The sequence below is a fragment of the Opisthocomus hoazin genome, chromosome 13 (assembly GCF_030867145.1).
Source record: "Opisthocomus hoazin isolate bOpiHoa1 chromosome 13, bOpiHoa1.hap1, whole genome shotgun sequence".
Taxonomy (NCBI): Eukaryota; Metazoa; Chordata; class Aves; order Opisthocomiformes; family Opisthocomidae; genus Opisthocomus; species Opisthocomus hoazin.
In genome coordinates, this window is record NC_134426.1 from 26,464,911 (window position 1) to 26,492,288 (window position 27,378).

The 27,378-nt window shown below is 45.3% G+C and overlaps 1 protein-coding gene across 14 annotated transcripts in view; it reads right to left on the reverse strand.

Moving 5' to 3' along the window:
• Positions 1–27,378, reverse strand: part of KDM2B (lysine demethylase 2B) — a 126,564-nt gene that overhangs the window by 69,870 nt on the left and 29,316 nt on the right. For 10 of the 14 annotated variants that reach the window (XM_075434951.1, XM_075434952.1, XM_075434948.1 and 7 more), the window contains 4 exons: positions 20,755–20,933; positions 17,035–17,141; positions 6,910–7,003; positions 5,889–6,042 (listed from right to left, as the gene is read on the reverse strand). In XM_075434951.1, coding sequence (XP_075291066.1) covers positions 5,889–6,042; positions 6,910–7,003; positions 17,035–17,141; positions 20,755–20,933 — 534 coding nt within the window. Of the gene's footprint in view, positions 1–5,888; positions 6,043–6,909; positions 7,004–7,437; positions 7,506–7,581; positions 7,702–7,782; positions 7,955–10,218; positions 10,296–17,034; positions 17,142–20,754; positions 20,934–27,378 lie in introns of those variants that run through there. The other 4 variants (XM_075434957.1, XM_075434958.1, XM_075434959.1 and 1 more) reach the window with 4 other exon arrangements.

Below are 27,378 nucleotides of genomic sequence, written 5' to 3' on the forward strand. Positions count from 1 at the left end.
TGACTGCATCATAATACTGCCCACAATCAAATATATCGCAGAAATATCATGCTTACATTTTAGAAGTAAAAAAAAAAAATCATAATTTTGCATTGGTAGTAGAAGTAATACAGCAACTCTCAATCTTGCATCATTTGATAAGAATTAGGCAGAGCACTGCAGAGGAACAGAACTAAAAATCCAACATTATGCTGTCACCTTCTATCTGAAAGCAGACACTCGAGGCAAGAACTCTCCTCTCTCATCCTCTCCGCTGATCTTTATCGCTTGGTCCCTAAAGGTTCCAGGCAAGGAGCTGTCATTAATGTCAGTGGAAGCTCCCGAAATGGGAAAAGCAAACGGCAACCAAAAATAGCCAGGCAGCTATGCAGCCCTAGCACAACTGCCTCCAAAAAATTTACCAGTCAGATTTTAATAGCCTGTGATTCTCCCTGATATAAAGACTATATGCCACCTTCTGGCCCCATTACGTAATAATTCATCAAATACTGTCTGGCAGAGCAGAGGTGACCTAAGACCACACACCTGTAACAGGCAGAACCCCACTGATAACCACTGACACAGTACTTGAAGCACTGAATCCTTGCAGATACCTGCCTGGAGCCTAGCACAGAACATCCCTTCCTGTCCATTTTCCTTCCCCAAAACAGTCATCTGAGAAAAGTCATGATTTCTGCATTTGACTGGAAACCAGAGCACTCTCATATTGCAATAATAATCACCACAGACCAATGAGAGTATTTTGTCAGACTGTGGCTCACTCTTCAGCTCTCAAGAAATTAAGAGAGATTCTAATAGCATGTTTCCATGTCCAAGGCCCCAAAGCGCACTATAAAGAACGTCAGAAAAATAAAGTAAAACAACTTACTCCTCAGAGGAACACTGCCAACTCCAAGGCGAAACACAACTGTGACAAAACAGCATGCAGCAACACTAGTGAGAAGTCTGAAGAGGAACCAGAAAGGAACACCATCTCCAGTTGACAGCAAGTCACCCTGTCCAGATTTTGATCACAGGAATGTCTAATAAATCAGCATTGCAACAGTCTTCTACAATATCAAATGACAGTCCATTATTCCATTTTCAGAAATAAAAAAAAAGCACAGTGACTTCTTGGACCATTATTTTATAGACCTTGCAGTGGTTTACTACTGGGACCATTACTGTCAGATTTAAAGAACAGAGAAAAGTCACTCAAAATGGCCCAGCTACTTGAGGATTTGTGCTCCCCCACTAACATTGCTCTCTAAACTACCAGTTCACCCACACTGCAGCATCTCATCTTTTCAATGTACTCACACTAAAGCGACATATTTGGAAAGCCCACAGTAAGAAGACCCATGCAGATTCAACCCAAAAGCATACCTGCTCAGGAGTCTACTGCCTCTCAGCAGCAGCAGGGGCTGAGAAAAAGACTGTAAGAAATGGAGGATGATTAGAGTATCCCTTGGTAGTACCAGCCACCTTCTCCCAAAGGAACCAAAACCAGTGTGTTTGCGAACTTTCTTAGACCAATCACACTGTAAACCCTGGACTCAAACTGTATCCACAGGAAGTGTGGCAACTTCCTTGGAGCTCAGCAGAACTGCTCTTCACAAAAAGAGAAGAAAACCCCAGTTTATCCATATTGTGGCAGACTACATTATCAGCAACAATCCAGAGCTGGCTGGAGTTCACCTTTTCAAGACACAATGATTACACTCTTACCTCACAATACAAACAGTAGAGACAAATACTGCAAGACAAATTTTCCATGAGAGGCTATCAGTTGGCCTGCTTTTGTATGTCTCAGTTTTGCACATGCAAACTCTCTTCAATTTCAAGTGTCCACACCAAGCATACATACACGTGCAGGGAAGAAACGGTCCAGTTTTTTAATGAAAAGTCTGGCAGGAAAGTGAGGAAAAAACCAAACAAGCTTAACATACTTCAAACTACTGCAAGATTTTGTTTGTAGAGGACAACAAGGAAGGAGAAGGACGATATCCATGTCAGAGCTCCATCACTTACAGTCAAAACAACATACTCAGCAAAAGACTCAAAAGAGCAAGTGGATTGAAAAAGGATGAATTTTTCATTTAGTGTATGCTTAGTTTTGAGCTTGGGTTTAGGTAAAAAAAGTGATGTTTAGAAGTACACAAGAGAAACTGATGTGGTGTTCAGAGAACTGAGACAGAAGGGAATTCGATGCATAATATGCCACTTGAAAAAACAAGTGCAAGGATAGAAGTAAAAGATGGTTTACAGAGCATAAAGACTGGAGTGGCAGCTGAAGGGCATGAGGAGGAGAGGGAAAAGCTTCCAGTGAAGTTATGCAGTGATGTAAAAGGAGAAAAATACTTAAAGTGCAAGGAGAAGCACTAAAGATATTAAAAACCTAGGTAACACATTGGCGTTAACTTAGCGAGCAGTATTTCAAACCGGCTGTAGGGGAGCAGTCAGGATGTAACAGAACAAGCAGCTGCATAAAAGCCAGAAACATGTGCCCACAGTAATCCTGAGTTGCAGAAATCTGAGGGATGCTGCCCAAACACTGGTCCTGTGTGTCTCTAGCACAGTGACGAGAGGTATCTAAACCACTTCCTCGTGACACCACCACAATGGACTCTCAACACTTCACACATCCTCCCCGCAAGTCATCGCTGGGCACAAACACCATACAGAAGAAAGCTACAGCGCAAATAATACTGGACAAGCTCCAGATTTGATTGTGACTGATCAAATATTGTTGTTTCCCTACTGAGACAATAACTGAGCACTGAGATGACGCTTTTACTCTTCCAGATCATCACAGTTTATACTGAAGAGAGAAGCACGCTCTGTAAAGAATTTCCCTTCTCTTTGGCATGTGGGTCAGATACGCAGCATCCACTGTCCACTATACCAGAGCAATACATGTTACCTTGACACATGAAAGATTAAACGCTGTTCATGGTAACATACACAGTGCAAACACCCTAGGGCCGTAGTATTCTTTACTAATGTCATCCTGCGTAAGGACAAGCTCTCTCCTACCCTGGGAAAACAACAGTCAGATTTCTGTACAAAACCATCACCATTTGCTGACACTGGTAGCAACTACAGCTTCCTCCTCTCTTGAACCTTCAGCTGTTTTAACATCTTGAATCCAGACCTGGCCATAAACCTCAGCATGGCACAATGTGGCGGATTTCTCAATGAACAATCGTGCTGGCATCAGTATAGACAATTATATTAATTGAAAAGGCCAGGTTCCTAGTTGATTTTATCACTTTACCGCAGACTTACCAGAGTCAATCATCCTTGACTCATCAGTGGGAACCGGTAAAGTGGGAGGTGAGAACATGTAACGGTGCAAAGCTTGTTTGGAAAAGGGGGGCCATCAGGACTACAGCTTGGCTCCTACACAAGGCCCCAGACACAGTATCCCTCAGAATCCCAGCTTACTTCTCCCCACCCCATACCTAGGAGTGACTCCTAAAATGCTGCAAGATGCACCTTGGCCCAGAATGACTCACTACTCACTCAATTTCTCCTTGATACCACAGCTGTGATCGTGCCTCTCTGTGCTTTATAGGGTCAGAAGCACAGGTAGAAATGAACTGGTTTAAACTTAATCCTGAAAGTACGACGGCAGTGACGGAGAGGAAAAATACCCTGAGGCCCTGGTGAACACTATAATTATGCCTTCTGTAAGAATAATTCCCATTCTTGTCCAAGTGGTTTGTAGTTTCAAGGATTTACTGGATCTACTGCTGATCCTAGATTCTCAGAGAAACCTTTCACCTCTCCCAGTCCTACGATCTCACTCCCTCACGTGTCTTGTTACAGTCTTCTCTACCTACTTCATTCTCACACTGCTATGGTGTAATAGTATTTCTAGGACCACCCCCAAAACCGACTTGAAAACAGGAGCAGAGCAGGATATTTGATGGAAAAGGTCCTTTGCTGAAATGTTCCCCACTCACAGTCCAGCTGAGCACCAGCTAGGTCACCCTACACTTTCTGTGACCAGACCTGTAATTAGCAGGCATTCTCCTCGTGGATGAGCCGAGGCTGGTCAAGAGTTTGTCAGGCTCAACTGAAAGTACAGGACACACTGATTGTACAGGCACCCGTTATCAGAACCCAAGCACTACAAACAGTTATTAAGTACATACAAAACACATCCAAACACTAACTAATGTGATACACGCACAAACCAGAGCAAAGAGGTCGTAGGAACTGACCTGTTTTACACAGCTATGCTCAACTCGCTGACCTGGAACAGCCTTTAATTAGGCATTTCCATACTCTTAAAACAAACAGAAATAATGCCCTTTCCCATAAATAAGAGATGTGCAGGTAAGTTTTCCAAACAAAATACAGCAGAGTAAAAATCCTTGAATCCATGAGGTGTTTACAGAGAAACTATACATATATGCCTTTCAAATATGGCATGGAGCCTAAAACGTCTGAGGTATTTGTATTTCTGTATTTTGGGCTTTCCTAAGAAAACAGAAACTACACTCAAAAAACACATTTGGAATCCCTTCACTTCAGCCACCATGTTACAGTTGTGTCCTGTACAAGCTCCCACAACTTGCTGTATTCCAGCTGCTGAGCATGACTAAACTAACGTACAGAAAGGCTTATTCGTAGGAGGCCGTTCACAGGGGAATGAAGATAAATATGAAGATGCAGTAACGGGATCTAAGCAAACAGCACAGGCACTCTCAAACACCTAGTTCAAACAGTAACAGCACATTCTGACCTGTTTCAAGGGAAGACCTAATTCCTTTAATGGATTAACTACTCCACCCTCAAAGCCATTTTGCCTGTCACCTCCCAGGCTCATTCTTACCAAATACTTACCAAATGTTTAAATTTGTGGCCTCCCACTGATACTGACAATGCTCCCTAGTCAGCAAGAACACTGTCGCTGTCTTCTTATTACACCTGCATTCTCTCTGTCTCCAGGATTAAAAATATAATCATCCTAACCTTCACAGAGTAATTCTAGAGCTGAAGAACTACCAGCCTATCTTTCTGTTATGTAGAAAGGCTACCAATATTTATTTCCCTGGTAAGATCCACTAGACAGAGGCAATGCATTATATCATTATAAACAATCTTCTGGTCCCATAATAGTCAAAGGGAGCAAAGCCTGATACCATCTTCAATGAGAAGCATTACAGATTGTACCATTCTTAATCAAATTTAGGCAGGAGCAGAAAGCGCTGAAGCCACCAGCCTTCAAAACAGGAACTATCCGGTTCCTTTGCAAGAAAAGCCCGAATCATGCAACGCAGCTACTGAGGTGGGCAGTAGGGTAAAAATTAAGTGTGGCTTGGCTACCGGAATACGTCCAGATTCAGCACAATCTCCATCAGCAGAAGCTCTGAAGAGTTATGACAATAAAATAAGGTTATTTCTCCAAGAAGCAACCCTGAGAGAGCACAGCACCTGCTCTTCCATTTACTGGAATCTCCACTGAGATCCACCAGGGAACGGAGACCCAGCTCTGGCTACAGACAGAGGCAAACAAGTAGGTTACTGAACTGCAGGTGAAACCTGCAAGGAGGCATCACAAAACCAGAAAAATATTTTTCCAAGAAAGCTAACAACAGCAAGAGCCAGCATGACTCTGACAAGAAGTGGTGGACTGGCAGCCCCAGAGACCCAAGTCCTCTCTCCTTTTCACCAGTATAGCACAAGGATCACTGCACACTCTTCCTCACAGCACATTTTTCATCAGTCTGGATGGGTCAATTTCTGGAAAACTGAGTGCATTCAGTCCCTAGTCTTTCTTTTGCCACAACAAACAAAGAAGTCAATACTGGGTTTAGATGTGAAGGGCTGTTCTACGGAGAACTGTTAGTCAAGCACAATTCCAGTGATTCCAAAAGCCATTAGTTAATAAGCAATACCTGAAGGAATGAAGAACGTATAGCCTTGTTTCAGCTCAATTCTTTGGCATCGTTCCACCCTGTCTCCCAGAAAGATATCACTTTGCTTTCCTGAGAGAACCCATTCTTCATAAAGTTCTAGATTCTGCAGAGTAGGCGGAATCAGCCAGAAGATCTAAAAATAAAATAAAGATTTAACTATTACCCACAGTCAACAGACATAAATAGCTGAGAAATTCCAACAAGGTTATCATGCGTTAGACAGACGAACGTGTACACAAGCCTGCTTTCTGCATTAAGACACGTGTTTCCCAGGTGTCGTATACAGCAGACAGCAGCAGCAATTAGTCCGTGCGCTAGAAGTGGCAACATAACTGTTAGTTGTCATCTCCCTTCCATGAAACATCTTATTCCAAAGATGCCTGTACAGTTTACTTTCAGTTCAAAACAGTGCGTTGGCACAGTACAACTTCATGGGACTACATCGATGAACAGTATCCGTACCACAGAGATGCTCAACCTGCTGTACTATGCTAGAATTGGGAAAAGCAACCTAAAACAGTAAAGATGTGAAGGTAGCCATACATGCTGTAAATTTTAAGGCTTCTGTATCCTGTAATATTTTAGTTCTGGCACAGTGTGCATGTGCACACTAAAGGAACATAGAATCTCTAAAAGGAAACAGAAGCTCTAGCTACAGGAGGAGACTTGTGAGGGCACTCTGACCCAACAAGGGTGCACACAGCCACAGACTCACTGCAAGACACTCCTAAACCATGCAGCGATAGCAAGACTAAAAGCATTACCAACAGCAAATAACACGTTTGATATTTCAAAAGCATCACTCATTTGCTTCATAAAGGCAAATGGTGTCCTTCTAGTTCAGCAAACCCCACGTACATCAACAAAGCCAGCTGCAATAGACTGATCACTGACTACCCCCCCAAAAAAAAACAGAAAAACAAAAATAAAAGCAAACAATCCCTCCCCTCCAGAAGAGGCACAGAGAAATAAAAGCAAATATCAAACAAGGTTCACCTACCTTCCCCCCACGGAAAACGTGATACCACACTGAAGTGCCACCAAAATCAATATGAAAATCAGTGAAGCATCCTTTCACGCTCATCAAACAGTACCTGTAAGCAGAGTGAAGGACAAAAATGAATCCGTCTGAAATGGTATTTTTTACATCTTAATTTGCAGAGGTTAACTGCACGTGCGATACTGTTTCCACCGATTAAGCTTCTGCATTTATAGTACTGGGATTTTTGTCTCATGAAGTAACTATAACCAGGTTTCTGCTGAAAAATACGTATCTCCACGTTTGAGTTTCCTATTCATACAACTGGAACGAAAGCTTTCAGAGCTCAGGAATGGAAAAACATTAAAAGTTACGCTGTTCGGAAATATTTCTTATGCCACTGCCAATGCCCAGGGTGATCTGTTTCTGCTCTCCTCCACCGCCTGAGAGACACAACCTTCACCAGAAGTTGTACACAAATTGCTTCAAAGAGCAAAGTTTTGGAAAATGTAATTTGCTTACAAATCCTCCTGAACGTTCTTTACCTACTTGCCACTAATGCCATTTTTGCAAGGACTGGGGAACAGAAACCTCATTTGGCAAATTAACTCCTTTTTGTTCACATTTCTAAGCATTTCTGCATCAAAATACATAAAGGAACCAGCTGGCAGCATCACTAAGCATCAAATCCACCAATTTTTATGCCGTCTCGATTCAGGTTTTCAAAGCAGTTTAAAGTCAGCATCGCTGGAAAGAGATCCAAGCGCTCTCATCTCGCTGCATGAATCTTCAGCCTCCAGCCACCATCTGTAACTAATGGCCGAACTACAGCCGCCCTTCTCACTACAGGCACCTTCGCAAACGCAGGAAACACACACCACTTAACCCACTAACCTCTTTTCCTTGTTCCGGTCTCCGTTTCATGGCTTTTTTTTTTTTTTTTTTTTTTTGGAGGGGGTGTTATGGAAACAGTACCAGAACGGGATTTGTAAAAAAAAAGAAAAAAGGTTTCATTTAACTGTGTCTTTTTCTCATCACATTCAGGTAGGGAGAATCTCAGCAGTATGCAGACGGCGTGCAAAAGTCCCTCTAGATGATAGGCTGGAAAGGACCTTACCATGTGTCTGCAGAAGGCTGGCAAATCAGAGAGACTATAGGTACATAAGAGCCCGCTGCCTAGCAACCACATCCCGAGCCGGAGTTGACAGAATGATACGCAATGCTGTCATGAAGACAGTCAATTTGTGGGCTTCAAAAAAGGTCCTGCGCCTTCATCTCACAATTAAAACCTCTCCTTGCGCAATTACACATCTCTCCTCTTGCCCACTCCGGATTTTTTTTTTTTTTTTTTTTTTTTTTTAATCCTTTAGAAGCAGGAAGAGAGCTTTTTCTGCCCCTGGGGTATTTCAGATGCTTCAAAAATCACAGCTAGCCAAGAAGCTGTCTAGACTCTCAATATGCTCCATTTCAAAATATGAGTCCTTCCCTCCCAAATACATTTTTTTTAATTTCTCCTTTTATGTTTTCTCTACCAAGATGTTGTTGATTACAAGTCAGATAGAATTTAAAAACAATAAAAGAAGCCCAGAAAGGAAGTTGCCTTTCTTCCAGCCAAACTGCAAAAAGTCACAGATCGAATAATTGCTCAAAAAACAAACAAAAAAACCAACATGGAAATTCTCACTTTGTGGGCAGTGTTGAGTATTAGACGTTCATGTTGTTTTAAAGTAAAAAATTCAAATCCTTACGGAATCAATTATTTTCGGTTTCCAAAAGGTCAGATGTAAAACACATCACACTAAGAAAAATTTTCTAAGACAGTGCTACCTACCAACAATTACCCGTTCATATTAAGATATTCTGAAAGACCAGAAATGGCCTAAGCATTAGCAGGTTTTATTTATTTATTCCTCAGCAGTTAATAATCTAAACTTGAAGCTGACGATCTGTTTACGTTCAGAGAGGAAATAACAGGATTGAACTCTCTGTCAAACCAAAGTGCTTCAAATGTAGTTTTGTGAGAAAACACCAAGGCAGATATAACTGTGAGCACGCAACTCCTTCTTTCCTTGTTTTTCCCTGTTTTCCCTCTGTTTTCTTGAAACTCCTCTAAACACAACAGTTTCCATTCCAGTAAAGGTGGTTTTAGCAAAAGAGACGCATCTGGTAATTAATAAAAAGCTACAAAGCATCTGGAAAAAAAACCCAGTTTTTCTTGCCATCCACAAACAAGCCATACCATTTCATTTCTGCTGTTAATCCTACAGGGCTGCTTTTGTCCAACCCCACCAGCTACCAAAAGGCTCAGGAGCCTGAAAAAGTGATCTTCCGCCATATAGCAACCTCCCTCGTTGCCAGAGTCTGGCACAATGCCTTTGCATTGACCTCTGCAGCTTCCTCTTCCAATGTACACCGCAGTCACATGGTCCCAGCACAGCTCCATGCCACAGCTAATCTCATACTCCGCTCGGCTCCAACCTCAGCTAGTGGCTCCTCATCGCTAACAGCTCCCAATGTGGGGAACGATTCAACTTTTCAGGATTTTCCATAACAAGAAAAAAAAAAAAAAGAAAAAAAGAGGAAAAAAAAAAAGCCATAACACAGCATCCATGTTGAAAGAAATCTAGAAACTACATCCCACTTCGCGCTCTGGTCGCAGCTCTCTGGGCCAGAGCGGGTGAAGTGGGATACAGGAACACAATCCCACGCAGGGCACGGGGAGACAACCTGACCGGAGTTACACCCTGAGAAAACAGGAGATGCAAAGGATGCCCCAACTTTTAATTTTGATCACAACTGCTCCCACCTCCAGTCCCTGCGCACTCCACCTCCCTGCACAGCCTCAGTCAGGGATTTAAAACGTGCAGCTGCTCGTGAGCTGGTGTGGGGGAGCTCCCCTTCCCCACCGAAGAGTTTGCTTTATGCTCTCCACCGGCCTGAAATTAATTCAAGTTAATGGATTGTTATTTTGGAGGATTTGTGGTGTGGGGGAAAAGGGGAATTTCCCCCGCCCCCCTAAAAAAAAAAAAAAAATCTGGGGAAATCTGTTCGAGAAACGATGCAAAGAAACATGGAGTAACCTGCAAACTCACAGCGAAGAACACACAGAGAGATCCCCGCAAACAGGGCGAGGGAGGGGAAGGGAAACCAAGCGAAGGCAGCGAGCTGGGCAGGCAGCAGCAGCGCGGAGCTCCGCGGCGAGCCCCGCTGCCCCGGCCCCGCACGGCTCCCGAGCGGCGGGGAAACAAAGGCGGCGGACGCGGGGGCGCGGGGGGCCGCAGCGGCACATGCAGACGGGCGGGGGGAGACCCGCGGGGGCAGCGGCATTACCCTGGGCTCAGCTCCCGGTCTCCCGCAATAGGCACCGCGCACCACACGGCTCTATTCCCTCTGGCATTGCGAGGGCTCCCCTGCCACTGAGCTCAGCCCGTAAACCACTCCCAAACCCCACGGCAGAGGCTTCTGTTTTTTTGTTCGGGCCAATGAGAAAAGTACCGCTGGCTCTTCCTTCCTCCCAGGAGCAGCGCCGGCTGGTTGAAATCCCTAAGCCTGAAACCGAATACCACCAACCCATGAGCCAACTGCAAGTGCCGAAGCGGGGAGAGGGAGCAGGCCCCGCTCCGGGCGTTCCCCCCCCCCGCCCTCGGTTCCCTCCTCTCCCCGCAAGCGGGAGCGGTGCTGCCGGGCGAGGCGGGCGGTATGGCGGCCCCCCGGGGTGCCCCGCTCCCCGGCCTCTCGCCTCGCCTGGGCGCGGGAGCTGGAGGGAGGCGGCGGGGAACAATGGATACCTCTGGGCGAGTCCCGACGCCAGCGGCCCGACCCGCGCGGAGCAGCGCTCCCGCGCCGGGGCCCTCTAACCGACAGCCGCAACAGACGCCGCAAGACAAAAGAGACCGTTGTCACCCGGGAGACGCGGGGCCGGCCCGGCCCGTCTGCCGCCCCCCGCCGCGGGGCTCCCGGCCGGCAGCGACCGGCCGCTGCTCAGGGCACAGCCCGGCCTCTCCTCAGGAAGGGCCACGGCGGCCCCCTCAGGGCACAGCCCCGGCCTCTCCTCAGGGAGGGCCACGGCGGCCCCCTCAGGGCACAGCCCGGCCTCTCCTCAGGGCGGGCCCCCCAGCACCCACCTCCGGCCACCGGCGCTGCCCCTCGATGGGCCCTGCGGAGCGCGGACCGGGACCCAGCCCCCGGCACCCGCCCGGCCCCGCTCCCCTCCTCGGGAGCGGGGCAGCGGGCTGGGGTAACCGGCGCTTCCAGGCCGGGTAAAAGCCAACCGCCACCTATCCAGACCGACCGGTAACTCATCACGGCGCCAGGCGCGCGCAGCAGGCGCTTCAGAAGCACCCGCAAGGCCCGGTTCCTGCGCGGAGGGGTGATGATCTGAGTCAGCCGGACAAAAACAACACCCGAGATAAGAGAAAGCCTATTTTCTGCGACACACCTGAGATTTTTGTGACGCGACTGCAACTTACACTCGCAGATCACACTGGGACCAAAGCCAGTGGCAACACTTTCCTCACAGAATCCCATCATGGCAGGGGTTGGAAGGGCCCTCTGTGGGTCACCCAGCCCAACCCCCTGCCCAAGCAGGGTCACCCAGAGCAGGCTGCACAGCACCGCGGCCAGGCGGGGCTGGAATATCTCCAGAGAAGGAGACTCCACAACCTCCCTGGGCAGCCTGGGCCAGGGCTCCGTCACCCTCAGAGGGAAGAAGTTCTTCCTCAGGTTCAGCTGGAGCTTCCTCTGCTTCAGTTTGTGCCCATTGCCCCTTGTCCTGTCACTGGGCACCACTGAAAAGAGTCTGGACCCATCCTCCTGACCCCCACCCTGCAGATATTTAAAAGCATTTATAAGGTTCCTAGTCGCAGCCCTGCCCCGGTCCCATCTGAGGTGCAATGCCAAGCCCTGGCGTGCAGCAGGTGGGTTCGCACCTGAGCGTGAGGGACATCCCAGGGGAAGCGTGGTGTACGTACCTTCCAGCCGCCAAATCTAGGCATCGGCAGCCCGCGAAGAGGGTCAGCAGAACTGCACCCGGCCACCATCTCAGGCTGCAGACCCCGCTGCTGCAGTGCGTGTCCAGCGAGCACTGGGAAGGTTACCTTTGAACTTTAAGAACGAACAGGCCTTTTTTTTTTTTTTTTTTAATTGGAAGCTTAGATTTCTGAGAAGGCGCCTGCTGCCGCAAGGAAACGAACTAAGCTGCCAATTCACAGCGAGCCAGGCCTGGCTGCCCCATGGAACAGCGTTTTGGTATTGGTGAGAACACGACTCATTTCTCCATGCTTGCGACATGGCTGTTCAGCTCCACGCTCACCACGGACAATTTTAAACGCCAGTGCTTATTCCAGTTACACGTGTGATGCTGCAAGTCCTCCAAGCTCTACACAAAGGAGGATTCGAGACCAACGCATTGACTTGAAGACATTAAATTTTATTTACTTCGCTAGCTTGGAAAGTTTTAATGAGAATTTGTGCTTATTCGTCTAATTTTCTTGTACTTAATTATATTTATAGAGCAGTTTTGTATCAAAAGCAATTCACAAATGACATACAAAGTGCATATAAGTGTCTCGCGTGCATAAAACAGCACCAGGTTGCGTTGCGGGACCTGCGAGCTCCCTCAATTCAAAGGGCAATCTCTGTCTCCAGAGGCACACCTTCAGCTTCTAATTAGACCACAGCTCAGCAGAGCATTTTAGCATCTGTTTAAATTCATCCCTGCTTAGTAAAGGAATGAACAGAAAGGAATGGATGGCTGAAAGCCTACGAGAGGGAAAATAGGGCTGAGTACACGGTAACAGAGCAGCATCCTTTTGTGAACAAGTACATGTTTCACAGAAGATACCCCATCCTTAACTGAAGGATAACAGTGATATAAAGACCTATTATAGCGGTGCTTAGATATTTTAAGTCATAGGAAGAATTCTGGTTGTAGTGACTGAGGTTTTCATTTTCATTTGTTCCATAGCACAAACTTTGTGAAGTTGTTAGAAGCGTCTGTTACTATTTCTATAGCCATCACGTCCTGGCACACTTACTATTCCACCACCACTGGTTTGCAAATAGTCTTGCAAGGCTACAAAGACAAAATCTAATAAACAGAGAGGATAATAATTTCAGCAGGGCTATCTGTTTTGATAAACGAGAAATCAAATCAGTACATATTTTGGTTTGGTTCAGGCTCAGCTGTATCCAGATTGCTTCAGTCATGGCTGAATTTAAACAGAGAACTGAACTGAACTTGTTTTGAGCTACCTGAAAACGGTTATGGTGCACCGTGACGAAAGGAGGCGGTTCTGAGCGCAGTTCAGTTTCCTTTTGTCACAGTTTCCTACCCTTAGGATTTGCAGTACCACAGACATTTCGGGCGATACAAGCAGCTTCTGCCCCCGACGGCTGATGTTACAACGGCCCTGCCTTTTCCCCCTGCCCTGGCTCCCCGTTACACGCACGCTGCCCTCCCTCAGTCACGTTCCCGTGTTTGTGAGGCCCTTCACAGGGCCTTGCACCCAGGGATGGGAAAAAGAAGAGGCAGGAGCAGGCTTCCTCAGTAGCAATGAGCTGCTCGCCCGGTGCCTCGTGGGCCTGCAACCTTGTGTGAGCTGCAGAAGGCGTTTGTTGATGATCCCGCTGCTATGATTTATTTTCCACACTTCTGCACTGCCCTTCGGTTGGCACAAGCATTTACGCAGCCATGTGGTGGTCCGGATGGCCTGAAAAGTAACCAAATTTGCTTCTTTATTTCTGAATCAGTCTTCAGCCAGACCGGTGCCCTGTCCAGTTTACTCCGCAGCTGCACAACGGCATGTTCTAGCGATGCGGATGGGACAATGCGGGCATGGGACTGTTTTTTTCAGGGGTGATGCCAACTTAGATCACTTAGAAGTTTGTCACACTATAATCTCAGGTAGCCATCCCCCTAATTTCTCACATTGTCTCACTGCTTAAGAGGTACTACTTGGAAAGTTTTGCGTATTTTTGACATAAATAGTTTCCCACTTAATTCAGTCCTCTAAGACTCCTACTAGGTAAGTCGTTATTCTCTTACAGACAGAAAAAGAACCTCATTACCCCGAATTTTTTTAAAAAGTTAACGGTGCAAGTCCAAGTGAAAGCCAGGGCGGTCTCCAGCGCGCGTAGTGCTCCTGGTAACCGAAGCAGCGCAGCAGATGGAGCGTTCTCTAACTTCACTCCCAGCACGGAACTTGACGTGCAGGAGCCAAGACAGACATTTGTGTCTGGTAATGCCATCTGTGTCTGCAAAACCGCAACGCTTTCGCTGGAGTGCTTTTTGTTTGTAGGGAACACGTTAATGGCGGGCATTGCATACTGCAAACTCTTAGCGTTATGAGAATGCTAAGAACAAGAATGAAACGAAACAATCCCATTTCTAAGCAACAACAGTCATTAATAAAGCATATGAATATTGACAATTCACATAAAAGAATGGGCAGCATGGAAAAAGTGACAGCGCTGACATTTAGCTCCACAATTGAACACGATCTCTTTAACAAGGGCTCACACTCCCTGGGTGCTCACAGCAATAGCTGGGACTAGTGTCTGTACAGGAAAGGGTCAATCTGAATTTCCAAAGATGGAGAAAACTAATCTCTTGAGGAGTTCATATTTAAACTGGACAAGTTCACGGAAGAGAAATTTCTTGAGAGTCACTAAGCACACAGAAACCACTTCCACCTCAGGACAGCCCCTGCCTGAACTGCAGACAGTGGGAGTTCAGAAGATAATTTACGGGGTGGCATCATTTTACGCTCACACTGTTCTACACTCCTCCCAGGGCATCTATAACAGCAGCCAACAGCAGACAGGAGCGCCACGGATCTTTGTCCTGATCCAGTACAACCTCTCTTGTGCTCCTAGGCTATCTATCAGTGTTTGTTATTGCTTTTATCTTTGGTGCTTCTTCAGACTGACAAGGGTTTTGTGCCAAGAGTGCTGTAAATCAGCTTTCTCTAGGCTTCATGCTAGATGACGCTCACTAGCAACATCCTCATCACTCCAGCTGCATCACCCTTGCCTTTAACTCTCACACATGGTAACTCCTTTTCCCCACATCAAACTCCACTGTCACATTTCAAGCGTGCTTACAGTCTTTCACTGTTTAGCTTCCCTCTACCTATCACATCTACTAGTTTATCAAGCTGTCAACCTCCACCTTCCCTTTGCCAGTGACAGCAACCTCAGTGGCTCTGTGTCTGCTTCTTCATCAGGCATCTCCTTCCTTTCCACCAGGCCATCCCCCACGCATGGGAAAAGCTCCATGTCAAAATCTGTTGAATTGCTACTTCTCTAAAATCCCTCCTTGAAACCTACCATCTGGCATTTCATGATGCAAGTAGCAAACTGCAAGAATATACACTGCTTTTTCTGCTAAATTCTGTTAGTCATGTTGCTACCTTATCCTTGAAGCCATCTCTGCCTTGCTTTGTTTACTTGTTGCATTTTTTTCAGCATCTGGAACGTGCCTGCTCTAAGAAAGAGACCGCTTTCTTTACTTCTTGCCTTGTAGAATCCATGAACCCAGAAGCCCTAACTCATGAGTCAGTTTCTAAGGTCCATCCGATTATTTATAATGTTACTTAGTAGCCACTTGGGAAGAAAGTTACCTGGGTTCTATTTTCTTCTCTTGCCACTGGCTTCTTGTGTGACCTTAGGCAAGTCACTCGGGACATTTCCAAACGCGTACGTGAAATTTGGCATTCCTATCCATATCTAGTTACCCTAATAAGCAGCTTACTCTTTCAGAGCGATGGAGTATCTTTAGCTTCCACCAAAATCACTGGTGCTGAGCATATTGTATGACCAGGTTTCCCCGTGATGCCTGCCACAAAGGCTTTTCTGCTATGGGGACCTTTACTTCCTCAAATGTTTATTTTTACAGAATGAGAGTAAATGCTGCGTATCACTTTATGACTGCACACTCCTTTGTATACGTTAGTAGCAATCTATTTTAGACATTGCAGTTTAGCAACAGTTCCGAGCGATTTGCAAAACCCTAGAGGTCGGTTCGACAGCAGAGCCTGGGATGCCGCCAGCATCAGGTGTGGCTGACAGAAAATGCCTCCGAAACAGAAACAGCAGTGAGGGGCTTCCAAGATTATATTGGTGTTCATCAGCCATACCCGTCAATAGCTATTACATCATTAACAGTAACACCTATTTCAGTTGTACTAATCCCTATGAAATTTACAGTGAACATTTTCAGGCCCCCAAAGTAGTTTCTTTTGCCAATCACCATATAAAAACAGCTTCAAGGAAGATGCTCAAACAGAACAAACAGTGAGGTGAGGTATACTATCACAACTTGTCCAAAAACTAGAGCCGAGATAGGCAGAAGCAGGACAAACTGCTCGTGTGTTGTCTCAAAGCTGCCCTGAGTGGGTCTACTGAAACAAGAAACGCAGCCTACGGGGTCAGTGCAGTGTTTGATCTTGCTGTGGGAAAAGGCAACAGAAAAGTAAACTGGCATGAAGGGCGGCAACAGTTTTTGGGGAGACATACACCACTAAAAATGGACTTCAAGTTCATTTCATAAAACATCTCAGCTAATAACTTTTCAGCCATTAGTCTAGAACCTGAGAAGGATCTGAACCCAGCCTACAAAAGGACTTTGATTATACTGTGCAAACTGTACAACGTATCTGTACCCTGTGCAGCGATTTCTTTGGGCAGCCCTTTCGGAGAATTTACTATTTAAGGTCAATCTGCCATTTTCAGAACAAAGTTGCTCAAAACTGAAAAATAAAGATACACTATTCAAAGGGATTTGGTTAAAGATTCCATTCAGCAAACTGTAGATTATGCCTCAATTAAAAATATTTAGAACAAAATGCTTTGAGTGCTTTTAAAATTAGTATTTAGAACAGAATAGTCCTCTCAAAGATTCTAACCATAGGCTTTAAGAACATGAAGTATCCACAAAGTTCTCAGAAACAAAGTTGTTCTCCTTAAAAGCTGGTACAGTCTATCGGTAGGTATCACACAGCTCTAGCAGGTCAGCCACACTAAACCCCCTCCTGCTCACTGAAAAATAAATAAATCGTTATTTCCTCTCCTACCAGCTTTGAAATTCAAAACAAATTAATTAAGAAGGTCAAGAATAGAGCTTTTTAAAGACTTAAACAAACTTACTTTTTCACTTTGGGGTATTTCATCTCTGAAATGGCATTGGTAGCATCCGTCTGTCTCTCCTTCAAATGCTGTGGCCACATATTATCCACCCAGTCGACTAAGTCCACCTGAAAGTCCCATCAAAAGCAACTGTTAATCACGGGACACACGGTAGGATATACCCCTGTTAGCTAGAACTCTGACAATGCCAGCAGCAGACGCTCACAAACAGCAAGAACCTTCCCACTCAGCAAGGGTCCTGTGGACCCAACTTGATACAGTGCAGCACTTCATCACCACAACTCAGCCCTTTGCAACCCAGAACAAGGACAGTTTTGCAGTCAATTTAACTGGGTGCAGATTCTGACCTCTGGGCACCTGTGAGCACCTTCTCATGCAGCATCACCTGCTGTCTGCATTCAAATGCATTTCTGTAGCCAATAGCCTAGAAATTGCGTTTCTGAACATTAGCATACAAACGTAAAACAGATGATACTGTTCCAATAACTTGCATTTCAAGGAACATTAACATCATTGTTCTGGTCGAATTCTGATTTGAGGAGTTACATTATCTCCTCCTGTGCATTTCCTTCATCATTCTGCTGGGGTATAAATTCACCAAACTTGTTTCCAAGAGCCAAACTTACAGGAAGCGTGGGCAGGAGAAAACAGCAGAAGCCGAGCAATTGGAAACACACTGCCAGCAAGGTGAGGAAGAGAGAGAAACCGAAAATTGTTCAGGGACATTGAAACACAGCTCCTGTGCTGGGTGCTAGAGCACGAACCGCAATCTGTCCATCAGAGCCCCAGCAAGGAGAAGCCTGTGGCTCACTCGTCGGTCTGTTTCGCGTTGGCGCCGGTGCCAGACAGCCAGAACACTCCCTTCGCGTTGTGCAAGCGCATCGCATGCACCAGGTTTCCAACCCGGGGAAAACCGCCGCCAGCGCGGGCAGCCCAGCGAGGCAGGCTGTAGTGCTGCCTTGGGCCACGGTGTGGCTGCACATCCCGACCCGACTCAGAAAATTGCCATGTGCGAACGAACCTCCACTTACGGGTCAAGAAGGACCGCGAGACCTAGGCTAGGCGTTGGTGACAAAGCTCTCCTCTGGCTGCGCGCAGCAAGAATGGAGAAGTCAGTTCAGTCACGGTTAGCACCTTGCTTAGCCTCCTGACTGCTAAGTCTTTCTAAAAGCCCACTCAGGAATGTTGTTCGTGTGAGTCAACTCAACCGTTTGTAGCCCCAGAGGGTTTTCATAACAGGGCAATTAGCACATGAAATTCTTGCACATTTGGGCTGACCCCTATCTATTTCTCCATCTGCGCCAGGTTGGTAACACAGGGTACTTTGAGAAGAGGCAAAGGGAGATAATGCAGCCAGTAGAGACAGTACCAATTCCACGAATATCACAGCTGTATGTGAAAACAAAATTGATGGTTATTGCCCTGATTCTGAAATAACTCTCATATCCTGATGCTGCAACCTACAGTCTTTACACAACAAGGGACATGAATCAAGTATTTCTGCCTTACCTGGGCTGAAAGAGCTCTGCAGAATTCAAGGGATCCACTTACACAAACATAGTATTCAACTAGTAACTGACTTTATGCACTGGACTTTCTCTGAGCCTCCAGCACCTTCCCTTCTATTCCCCAGTACCTAATGGGAACGCAAAGCTCTCTTTCAGTGACATCTAAATATCCCTTGTTTTACAAACGACTGAGCATTCAGGCCATACTAACAGATATGAAGTACTCATATGTGGTGTAAAGGTACATGTACAGGTACCTAATTGCATTTTTCAGTCCTGAGCACTCAGGAAATTTGCACTGATGTTTTAAAGGCTCACCAAGCATGATGTGGTTGGGAACACGGGGATCAGCTGAACACCACAAACTCCCCAGAGCACTTCCAAACTGCCCGCTAGCTTATGAATGACAGCAAAAACCTGCACAAACTTCTAAATATGTGCTTAATATTCAATTTGTGATATGTGTGTAAGAGAACACAAAAGCCTACTTAAGAATTACTTCTACAAATCAGCAATTAGAGCTGCCATCTATTTTTGACCTGATGAGGTGCAAGTGTGGTGTTTATATTGTCTACATAGGCAAGAGATGTCCCCAGCAAAAAAACTACTGGTGTAACTAGAATAGCATGTAGAAATGAGGGGAAAAGTGTCTGAAAACAAAACCATCACAGAGCTATAGTTTCACACCCCGCAGTGCCTTGAGCATCCGGTGCCATGAGCAGATACAGAGGGAAGAAGCAGCACCTGTGTTCTGCTTTTAGAAGTCCCTTTGTTCCCTCATGAACCAGGACCGATGCCCAATGTCCCTACCCAGTGTCCTAAGGAGACACTCTGAAACCTCCAAAGCCATTTCCTCCATCCCTGTGTATTATTGAATTGATGCTCTGATCCTCACCCACATATGGCTACACTTTAGTGATAAATGAAATTATCTTTATTAACAAGGTCATGGTTTCACTGCTGGTGACTCCATTGGGAAATAAAAATCACAAGAGCCCTCTATCTTTAAAGAATGTGTACAAATCTACCCCCTTGCCCTGACACTGCCAATTCTGACACAGCAGTAATTATGCTGATTTAATTATGTATAAATTTCCACATTGTCCTGGTGTTGGCTGGGATAGAGTTAATTTTCCTCTCAGTGTTTTGGATTTAGCACAAGAAGAATGTTGATAACACCAGTGTTTTTAGTTGTTGCTAAGAAATCAAGGACTTTTTCCAGTCTCCCATACTCAGCTAACGAGCAGGTGTGCAGGAGCTGGGAGGGAGCACAGCCAGGCAGCTAGCCCAGGCTGGTTGATGGAAATACTCCGTACCATGGATGTTATGCTCACTTTATAAATGGAGGTTGGCTGGGGGGCAAGCAATCTTCTCTTTTTCGTGAGTTCAGATCCTCTCTTGTCCGAGCGTTTTAACTTTTCCAGGAGTTTGGGTGTTTTTTCTGTGAGTTTGGTGAGGTATATGAAATCCATGAATTTGGTGAAATTTGCAAAATCCACGAGTTCCGGGTTCTGAGATGGCTGCTCAGGGACTGGCTGCGAATCAGTCTCAGGGGGTGAGAAAAACTGCATTGTGTATAGTTTGTTTTGCATATTCATTGTTATTGTTGTTGTTGTCAGTATCAGTATTTCCTTTGTTGTCTTATTAAACTCTCTATCTCAACCCAGGAGGTTTTACCTTTTGTCCATTCTCCTCCCGTCCCGCTGGGGGGGAAGGGGAGGAGTGAGCGAGTGGCTGTCTAGTGCTTAGTTGACAGCTGCCGGGTTAAACCATGACATACATTTAATACATGACATTTCAACTTTTTTTGCTTTGGAGCCCCCTGAACATATTTTAGTTAATGAGAGGGTTCATATATAAGGAAATTAAGCTTCCTGATAATAGCTTTAAATTTCCTCCTTCTTAGAGGAGGAAAAACAATAGACAGATATTTTATTTCAGAAGGAATTTCCCCAAAATACCTCGAGATGAACTGGGTATCTGTGCAAACTGCATGATTCAGAGCTCATCAGGTACCTAATTCCTGTAAATTAAGTTCTACTGACAAGGAGACCAGCTTTCTACATGGGTAAAAAATGAGATCCTAACACTCAGGACAGGAGTTACAGGTACTTCACATCACCTTGTTTAAACTCCATGTTTTATTTCTTACAAAGCAACCGACGACTGGCAAGAAGCTGAAAATAAACACCGTCACCACAGGATCCCTTACCACATTGGGGCGCTTGACAATGTTCTCCAGCTTCGTGTGACTGAACTCCAGGCTGATGACATTGTAGAGTTTTTCACGCTGGGCCTCTGGTGTTTCATAGTATCTCACAAACTGAGACATGCTCATTTCAACACCCTTCTGGGTATTCACATCCATCACGTCCACTATCCGTCGGCTTCCTGCAAACACACAGAAGACACTCTCAAAACATTTATCTTTGCTTTATTTATTTATATACAGAGTTATACATATATTATTATATACCTGTAAAAATCCTCAATGACTGCAGGGAAACTATTATTAGAGGATGAGAGACCAGCATCAGCCCCTCCACGGCTCCTGAGCAGCTTCAACAGTGAGCAGGGAACTACCTTGGAAGCGGACTCTGTGTCCAATGTGACAGTGAACAACTCACTTGGTGTCTCTGCTTCGGAGGTATGGAGAGTTTCCTCCTTCACATGAACTGACATGAGCAGAAGTACATTAGAAACTATGAAGAAGCGATATAATATGGTAGCGGAGGGCATGGCAAGACAAATAGCTCTCCAAATCATACTGTGCAATTTTCTAAGCATCCATATGCCTCTCAAGATGCTTTTACTCACGTACAAAAATTATCCATAAAGAACAAACTGCCTTGCATCACCGGATACTATAAACTGCTGAACACCTTATACAGATTGCTGGGCATTCTCAATTCCAGTCATCGGCAGTGGAGATGAAAGCACGAAATGCCATAGAAGAGCGAGCCCCCACCTTGGATCGCTCAACAAAAACTACAGGACATACTTTCAGCTTCTCGAGTGGCAGACATACAAGTCTCATTAGCACCAGAATGTTGAACAGCAGTTTCAGTCAAGCCTTCAGCTTTACACAGATTAATCCACAATCTTCTCTTTGGCCAACTGGAAGGTTTCACCCCTCCCAGCAATTTCATCATCCTAATTAGCAGTTCATTTGTGTGTGAGTGAACAGGAGCCCATGAGAGACATGCCTCATTTCCAGGAGAGAAGGATTCCAGCAAACAAACTCGCAACGCTTCCAAAAAATCACTCCAAAACCACTTTCACTGCTGAAGAAATAACTCCAAATAAATTGCATTCAAACAAAATGGAGAGCCAATATATGCCATCAGAGGGAATTATTAATAATTACAGCACCTGGCCTATTGCGTGCTTGGGAGCAGCATTTCAGCAAGGATGACAGTTTGGATTGCATCACCCCATTAAAACCATCCTTAGCTGCTGATAGCAATGACAGTGAGAGATGTGATAACCATTCTGGAAAGGAACTCAAGACCGTAAAGTTTTTTATTCAAAAAGAAAAATTTATACAGTGTAAATGTGGAGTAGTCCCACTGGCCCGTCAGCCGAACTCTTCACTGCAAGGCCGGTGAGCAGGATTCCATCCTCGGCCTGAGCTGGGACTGCACCTAGCATTGCCACCTTGAGGCAGGATGGGGAGAAAGTTTAGTCATGTGTGAAGAAGAACAAGAGTCCCTAAATCTGGTATATGCATGTTTGAAACAACGTGCATAAAATCTAGTTTTGGGCTGGGGTTTTTTTGTTGTTATTTTTTAACTGTTAACTTTACTATCTAGGGAGAACAGTCTTTTTTTCAACTCACTAGGTTAGCAAATGGGGTACAGTCCTGTCAAACAGGCTCCGAATAAAAGCCAGAATGATTTCTGGCTTCCAGTGCCTGGGGTTAAAGCAGTGGCTACAGCCCAGAGGGGTTAAGTACACAGATAGCGAAAAATCATATTTGAAGGACTGCGTGGCAGAGTCTGGGATCTGCCACATTATAGTCTAGGTTTGATCGCAGGTTTGCTGGAAGCGACCTTGTACAGCCTCTCAATTATACTTTCTGAAAGAAAAATCAGCAGTTACCTGATGAATCAAAAATACGAGGCCCAGTTCAATAGCGGGTTTGTTAAATGTACATGATTATCAATTACAGGCAGAAGAGTTAAGATTTGAATTGATAGTCTCTTGACTTCCAAATTTGAATTGATAGTCTCTTGACTTCCAAATTAAAGAGTCATTTGAGGGGATGTTTTTCTCTTAAACCACAGTACTATCAAACAAGCCCACACATAATGATTCCTGGAGTACCGCTCGCAGAATTTGAGATGTATAATTACAGGTTAACAGGCTCATGCTCGCTGCCCACTTCCCAGCAATTCTGGCTTAGTGTCAACTTTATCTCTTCTTTCCTGAAAAGATTCAGCTCTTTCTTCTACCTCCTGCCCCTAGGAGAAGGTTAAAAAATATCATCCAGAAGCGGAAACAGGTAAAGAACAAGGGAAAGAAGCACACAGAGGCTCCAAAAAGCAGTGGCAGGCTGAGAGATCTCAGGTCAGGCTGGATTTCTGGGCATCTCAGACATGCATTTCACCTGATGTACCATTTCTGGTAACCATTTCCTAGCTATCCCCTTGCCATGCTCTCACTGTGTCCTCTAAGAAGGGACCCCGCTCAGTCAAGCCTGATGCAGCCCACCAAGCCCCAGCAGGATCGCAGTGACCCTGGCAGCCTCCTGCCCTCATACGGACCATACTCCTCGCTTCAGCTCCTCACTCGCTGCGCACGGATTGAGATATACCTGGATCCCTAGCTGGCAAAGAGCAGCTCTTACTGCCGACACGGGATGCTTCAGTGCACCATGCATCACCTCATCCCTGGCTTCCCAGGGTTTTTCCCAGTATAACTCTTGACTGGAGAACGCCTGGACAGCGCAGGATTAAGAGGCGTTTCCTCTCCCACAGCAGATGTGACTCAGAGGCACAGTGGTGATGCTAGGGTTCACTGGAGGGCATTTTACAGCCCAAAGAAGAAACATCTTCCTCCTCTACTGCTGCTTACTCATCAAGCACAAGTGAATCCCCAAAGGATCACAAAGAACTAAGTAACTAAGAAACAAGCTAGCGCCATCTTTGACAAGAGGAACAGACAAAAGCAAGAAGGAGAGGGAAGAATCAGTTGCAGAGATGTAAGCTGGAGAAGCAAATCAATCGGGAAGAGCTACTTTGGAACCATGCTTCATTTGAAACCTTAAAATAAAAGTTACTCCAGCCCACATGTTAGTAAAATCCACAGTAAAATTAAGGGGGGGAATAGCATATATAATATCTGTTCCCTTTATTTAGAGGCCTAGTGCCTAAGATGCTGTAAAGGTTTTAACAGATTAAATGCTACAACATTGCTATATGCTGCAATGTCGTCGTATTTTACACAGAAACAAACACCTGGAGGAAAAATGACTTGCGCAGAGTCACTGCCTCCCACTGCCCACCCTGTACAGGCTGGTTTGGAACGGAGATTTGCTCCTCTCTGTTCAGGGCTTCTTGGCAAAAATACTTCAGGAGCAACAGGGAGGCGAACCTTGTCCTCTGGTCAGAAAGAGAACTGCACTTCTAGAGCACAAGTTACATAGGCATCTTCCCTGCATCAGCAAACACTTTCACAAATCACAGCTTCACCAAGTCCTCCCCAGAGGCTTCAGCAGCGATGGGCTCCAGCTCCGAAGTCATTCAGCAAAGCCCTCATCGATCTCCCCTGCACAATTTGCACCCACACTTTACTTCATGTATAGAACATTAGATTTGCCAGAGAGGGAACAGTGAATGGGAAATTCTGGGACTATAATAATCTCCTCTGGGGTCCAGCAGGGGCCATTTCCCATTTCTAAACAGGTGAAGCAATGCCTTCCCCTCCCTTGACCTGAAACAGCTTCAGACTTGCACTGTCCAGGCTACCAGACTCCAGTCTTCAGAACAGCCCATCCTTTCGCCTGACGTGGATTTAGCATTGATACTGGGCGCAGTGGAATCAAGAGGTGGTCCATAAGCAACGCAAACAAGAACCATGCAGTAGAATATGAGAAATGCACAGGAGGAGAGAGTCAGAGGTGAAAATGACAGCAGTGTTTTCTAGGCTGCTGTCTCTTCCCCAGCACAGCACCGGCAGGAAAAGGTGTGAGTCTCCCAGTGCGCAGAGGAAAGATGAAATGTCCTTACTGTAAGAATGATTATCAAGCCTATCCAGTAACAGGATAAAGCTACCTTCGGGAATTATTTGAACCCTTTGTGACTGAATTAAGATCTGTGCCCAAGGTACAACATAGTGTCTACAACCAAGAAACCCATCTCAAATGCGGAGGGGCAGGCCTGCTGGTCCTTTCTAATCTTTCTGCTTCTCACTGGGAAAAAAACCCCTTGGTTTGTGAAGCAGGATTTTTGGCAGAGCCTTAGGAAATCTGCTAGCTTCACTAGCTGGTTAATTGTACCTAAAGACTGAGGCTTTGACTTGTGTCCCAGTTAATCCCTCTGGAGCTCCCAGAGTACATCTTCTGCTACCCGCAGGAGACTATTCCAATATCCCACACTAACTGGGAGGGACGTGAATCAGAGCAGAAAGTCCTTGCTCAGGTGGAGCTATCCACGCCATTCCCTGCATTCCAGCCCCAGGGTAAGAACAACTTACCTTACAAGGGACAGGTACCACCACCACCATCGCTCCCGGGCCCACCAGAGGGCACAGAAGAACAAAGGGAGAGCACAGTCCAGCTCCCACACTCGCACACATCTCCCCGCGCGCCTCCCAGTTAGTTTTCTCACCGACCATTTTCCCCAGTAGAGCCTGACCCAGCAACAAGTATCCCAAGCCCCCCAGCCCCTCCTTGGCAGGGCTCTGCCTCTCCTCTCTGCAGCCCCTCACCCAGGTATCTGGCTCCCCAGCACCCGCCACGAGCCTCTTCTGTGGGCTTAAATTATTTCCTTCCTATGGAGATGTGAAGCTGGGAGTACCTGACACTTACATTCCCCCTCCTTCCCCTCTTCGGTGTCTGCAGCTTTATCATTTGGTATAAAACTGCCAAATTGCAATAACCCATGTTATTAGGTTTTTTCACGCAACAAAAGGTAAGGTATTTAGAGCATGTCCACAGGAAGAGCTTAAGCCAGCAAAAAGTCTTCAGTTTTAATGCTACAGGACTAAAGAAAGAGGCTCAGGGCAAGTAATGTGTTTTAGTGGCATTATAAAGAATCAATTAGTATCCATACATCTACCCAAAACATTAACTGTAATTTTCAGTGATTCTTTGAAACTTCAGCCAGTTAAAACCACATTGAAAAAAAAAATCCATATACAAAGAAACATTTTACTTTTAATTTTTATATAGTATCCAAATCCATTAACCTATAGTATAAACATACTCCAGGTAGCTGAAAAGACAGAGCCAGCACACAAAGAACAGCTACAGAAAGGAAAATAATACAAGTTCTGAGGAAAGTGGGAAGGGACATAACTTTGTTGAAAATCTTATGTTTTATTTGTCTATCAAATCTATTTTCCAACCACTGATCGTTTTCTAGTTTTCTGCTGATAGCGTGAACTGGATCAGCTCACTGAGGGGTTAGGCATGCACCAAAGCTGGACCAGGAGAAGCACCTCAGGACTGAGAGCCAGCACAGCACAGGCAGGGGTGGAACAGCCAGAACTGGGAGGGAGAGGGAATAAACTGACTCCTGAAATCTCATCATCAACCCATAATGAGAAACACTATGGCCTTGATTTTCCTGATACTCGGCAACTAGGAAATGGAAGAAGACTTTCAATTGCCATTCATGGTACCAATTAACGTGTGAATTACATCAGCAATCCTGCAGCTCTCTTTGGGTCTAGACTGGTATTTAAAGGTGTCCCATCAGAGGGTTGGCAACAACACCACACATCTGGGATCCATACTTTAATGAGGACATCTTAAGATGTATATCGCTGTGATTACATCAGACCTCCAGAACATGCTGATATTAATATATATTTTTAGGTTAAAGCATAGCTACACTTGAAGGTCATTTTGGACTAAGGTAAATCACGACAGTAAAGCATATCAGTATGAAGTATTTAGGATTTTGGGTGCTGTTCCTCTAGAATAAGACAGCTCTTTTCTAGTTTGGATGAGCTAAAGCAGAGGATGCTTATTGCAGAAAAACAGCGTGACTATGGGGAGTTGTTCTAAAATAGCTGTTCTGGTTAATTTTCCCACATGGACAACTCATTTTTAAACCCACTTGTAGACAGAGGCTTTGAGATACACATGACCGCATCAACGCATCAGTTCAATTTCACTTTAATGATTTGACATCATGGAAATATATTCTTTTGAGAGGATGAATTTCTATTATGATGTTCATTCAAAGCGGATTTACTGCTGTTTATATCTGGACGTGAACACGACTGTTTTTAGCAAAACTGTCCCAGTTTAACTAAGATTTTTTTAAAGAGTTTGACTGTGTTAGGCAAAGGACACACTTAAAGAGAGCTCAAACAGGAAGCTCAGCTCTAAAAATAGAAATGGTTCTACTTCCAAAATGGCAAGTCAGCGGACATGCTAAACATAGGCAAGCGAGTGTTGTCATATTTCACTTTTATTTCTAAAAGCCAAAGAAAAGCATAAGGAGGGAGCATCAGGTACCTTCTTTTTATTGACTTTGTTGCACAGAAGCCCTAATCGTGGCTCAAGGTTAACTCACCAGGCACTCTTCTGATGCACAGCTCCCCAGAGGAAACTCACGACAGAGGTAGAAGGCTACATCCATCACGTTTTAGCCCAACATCGGTT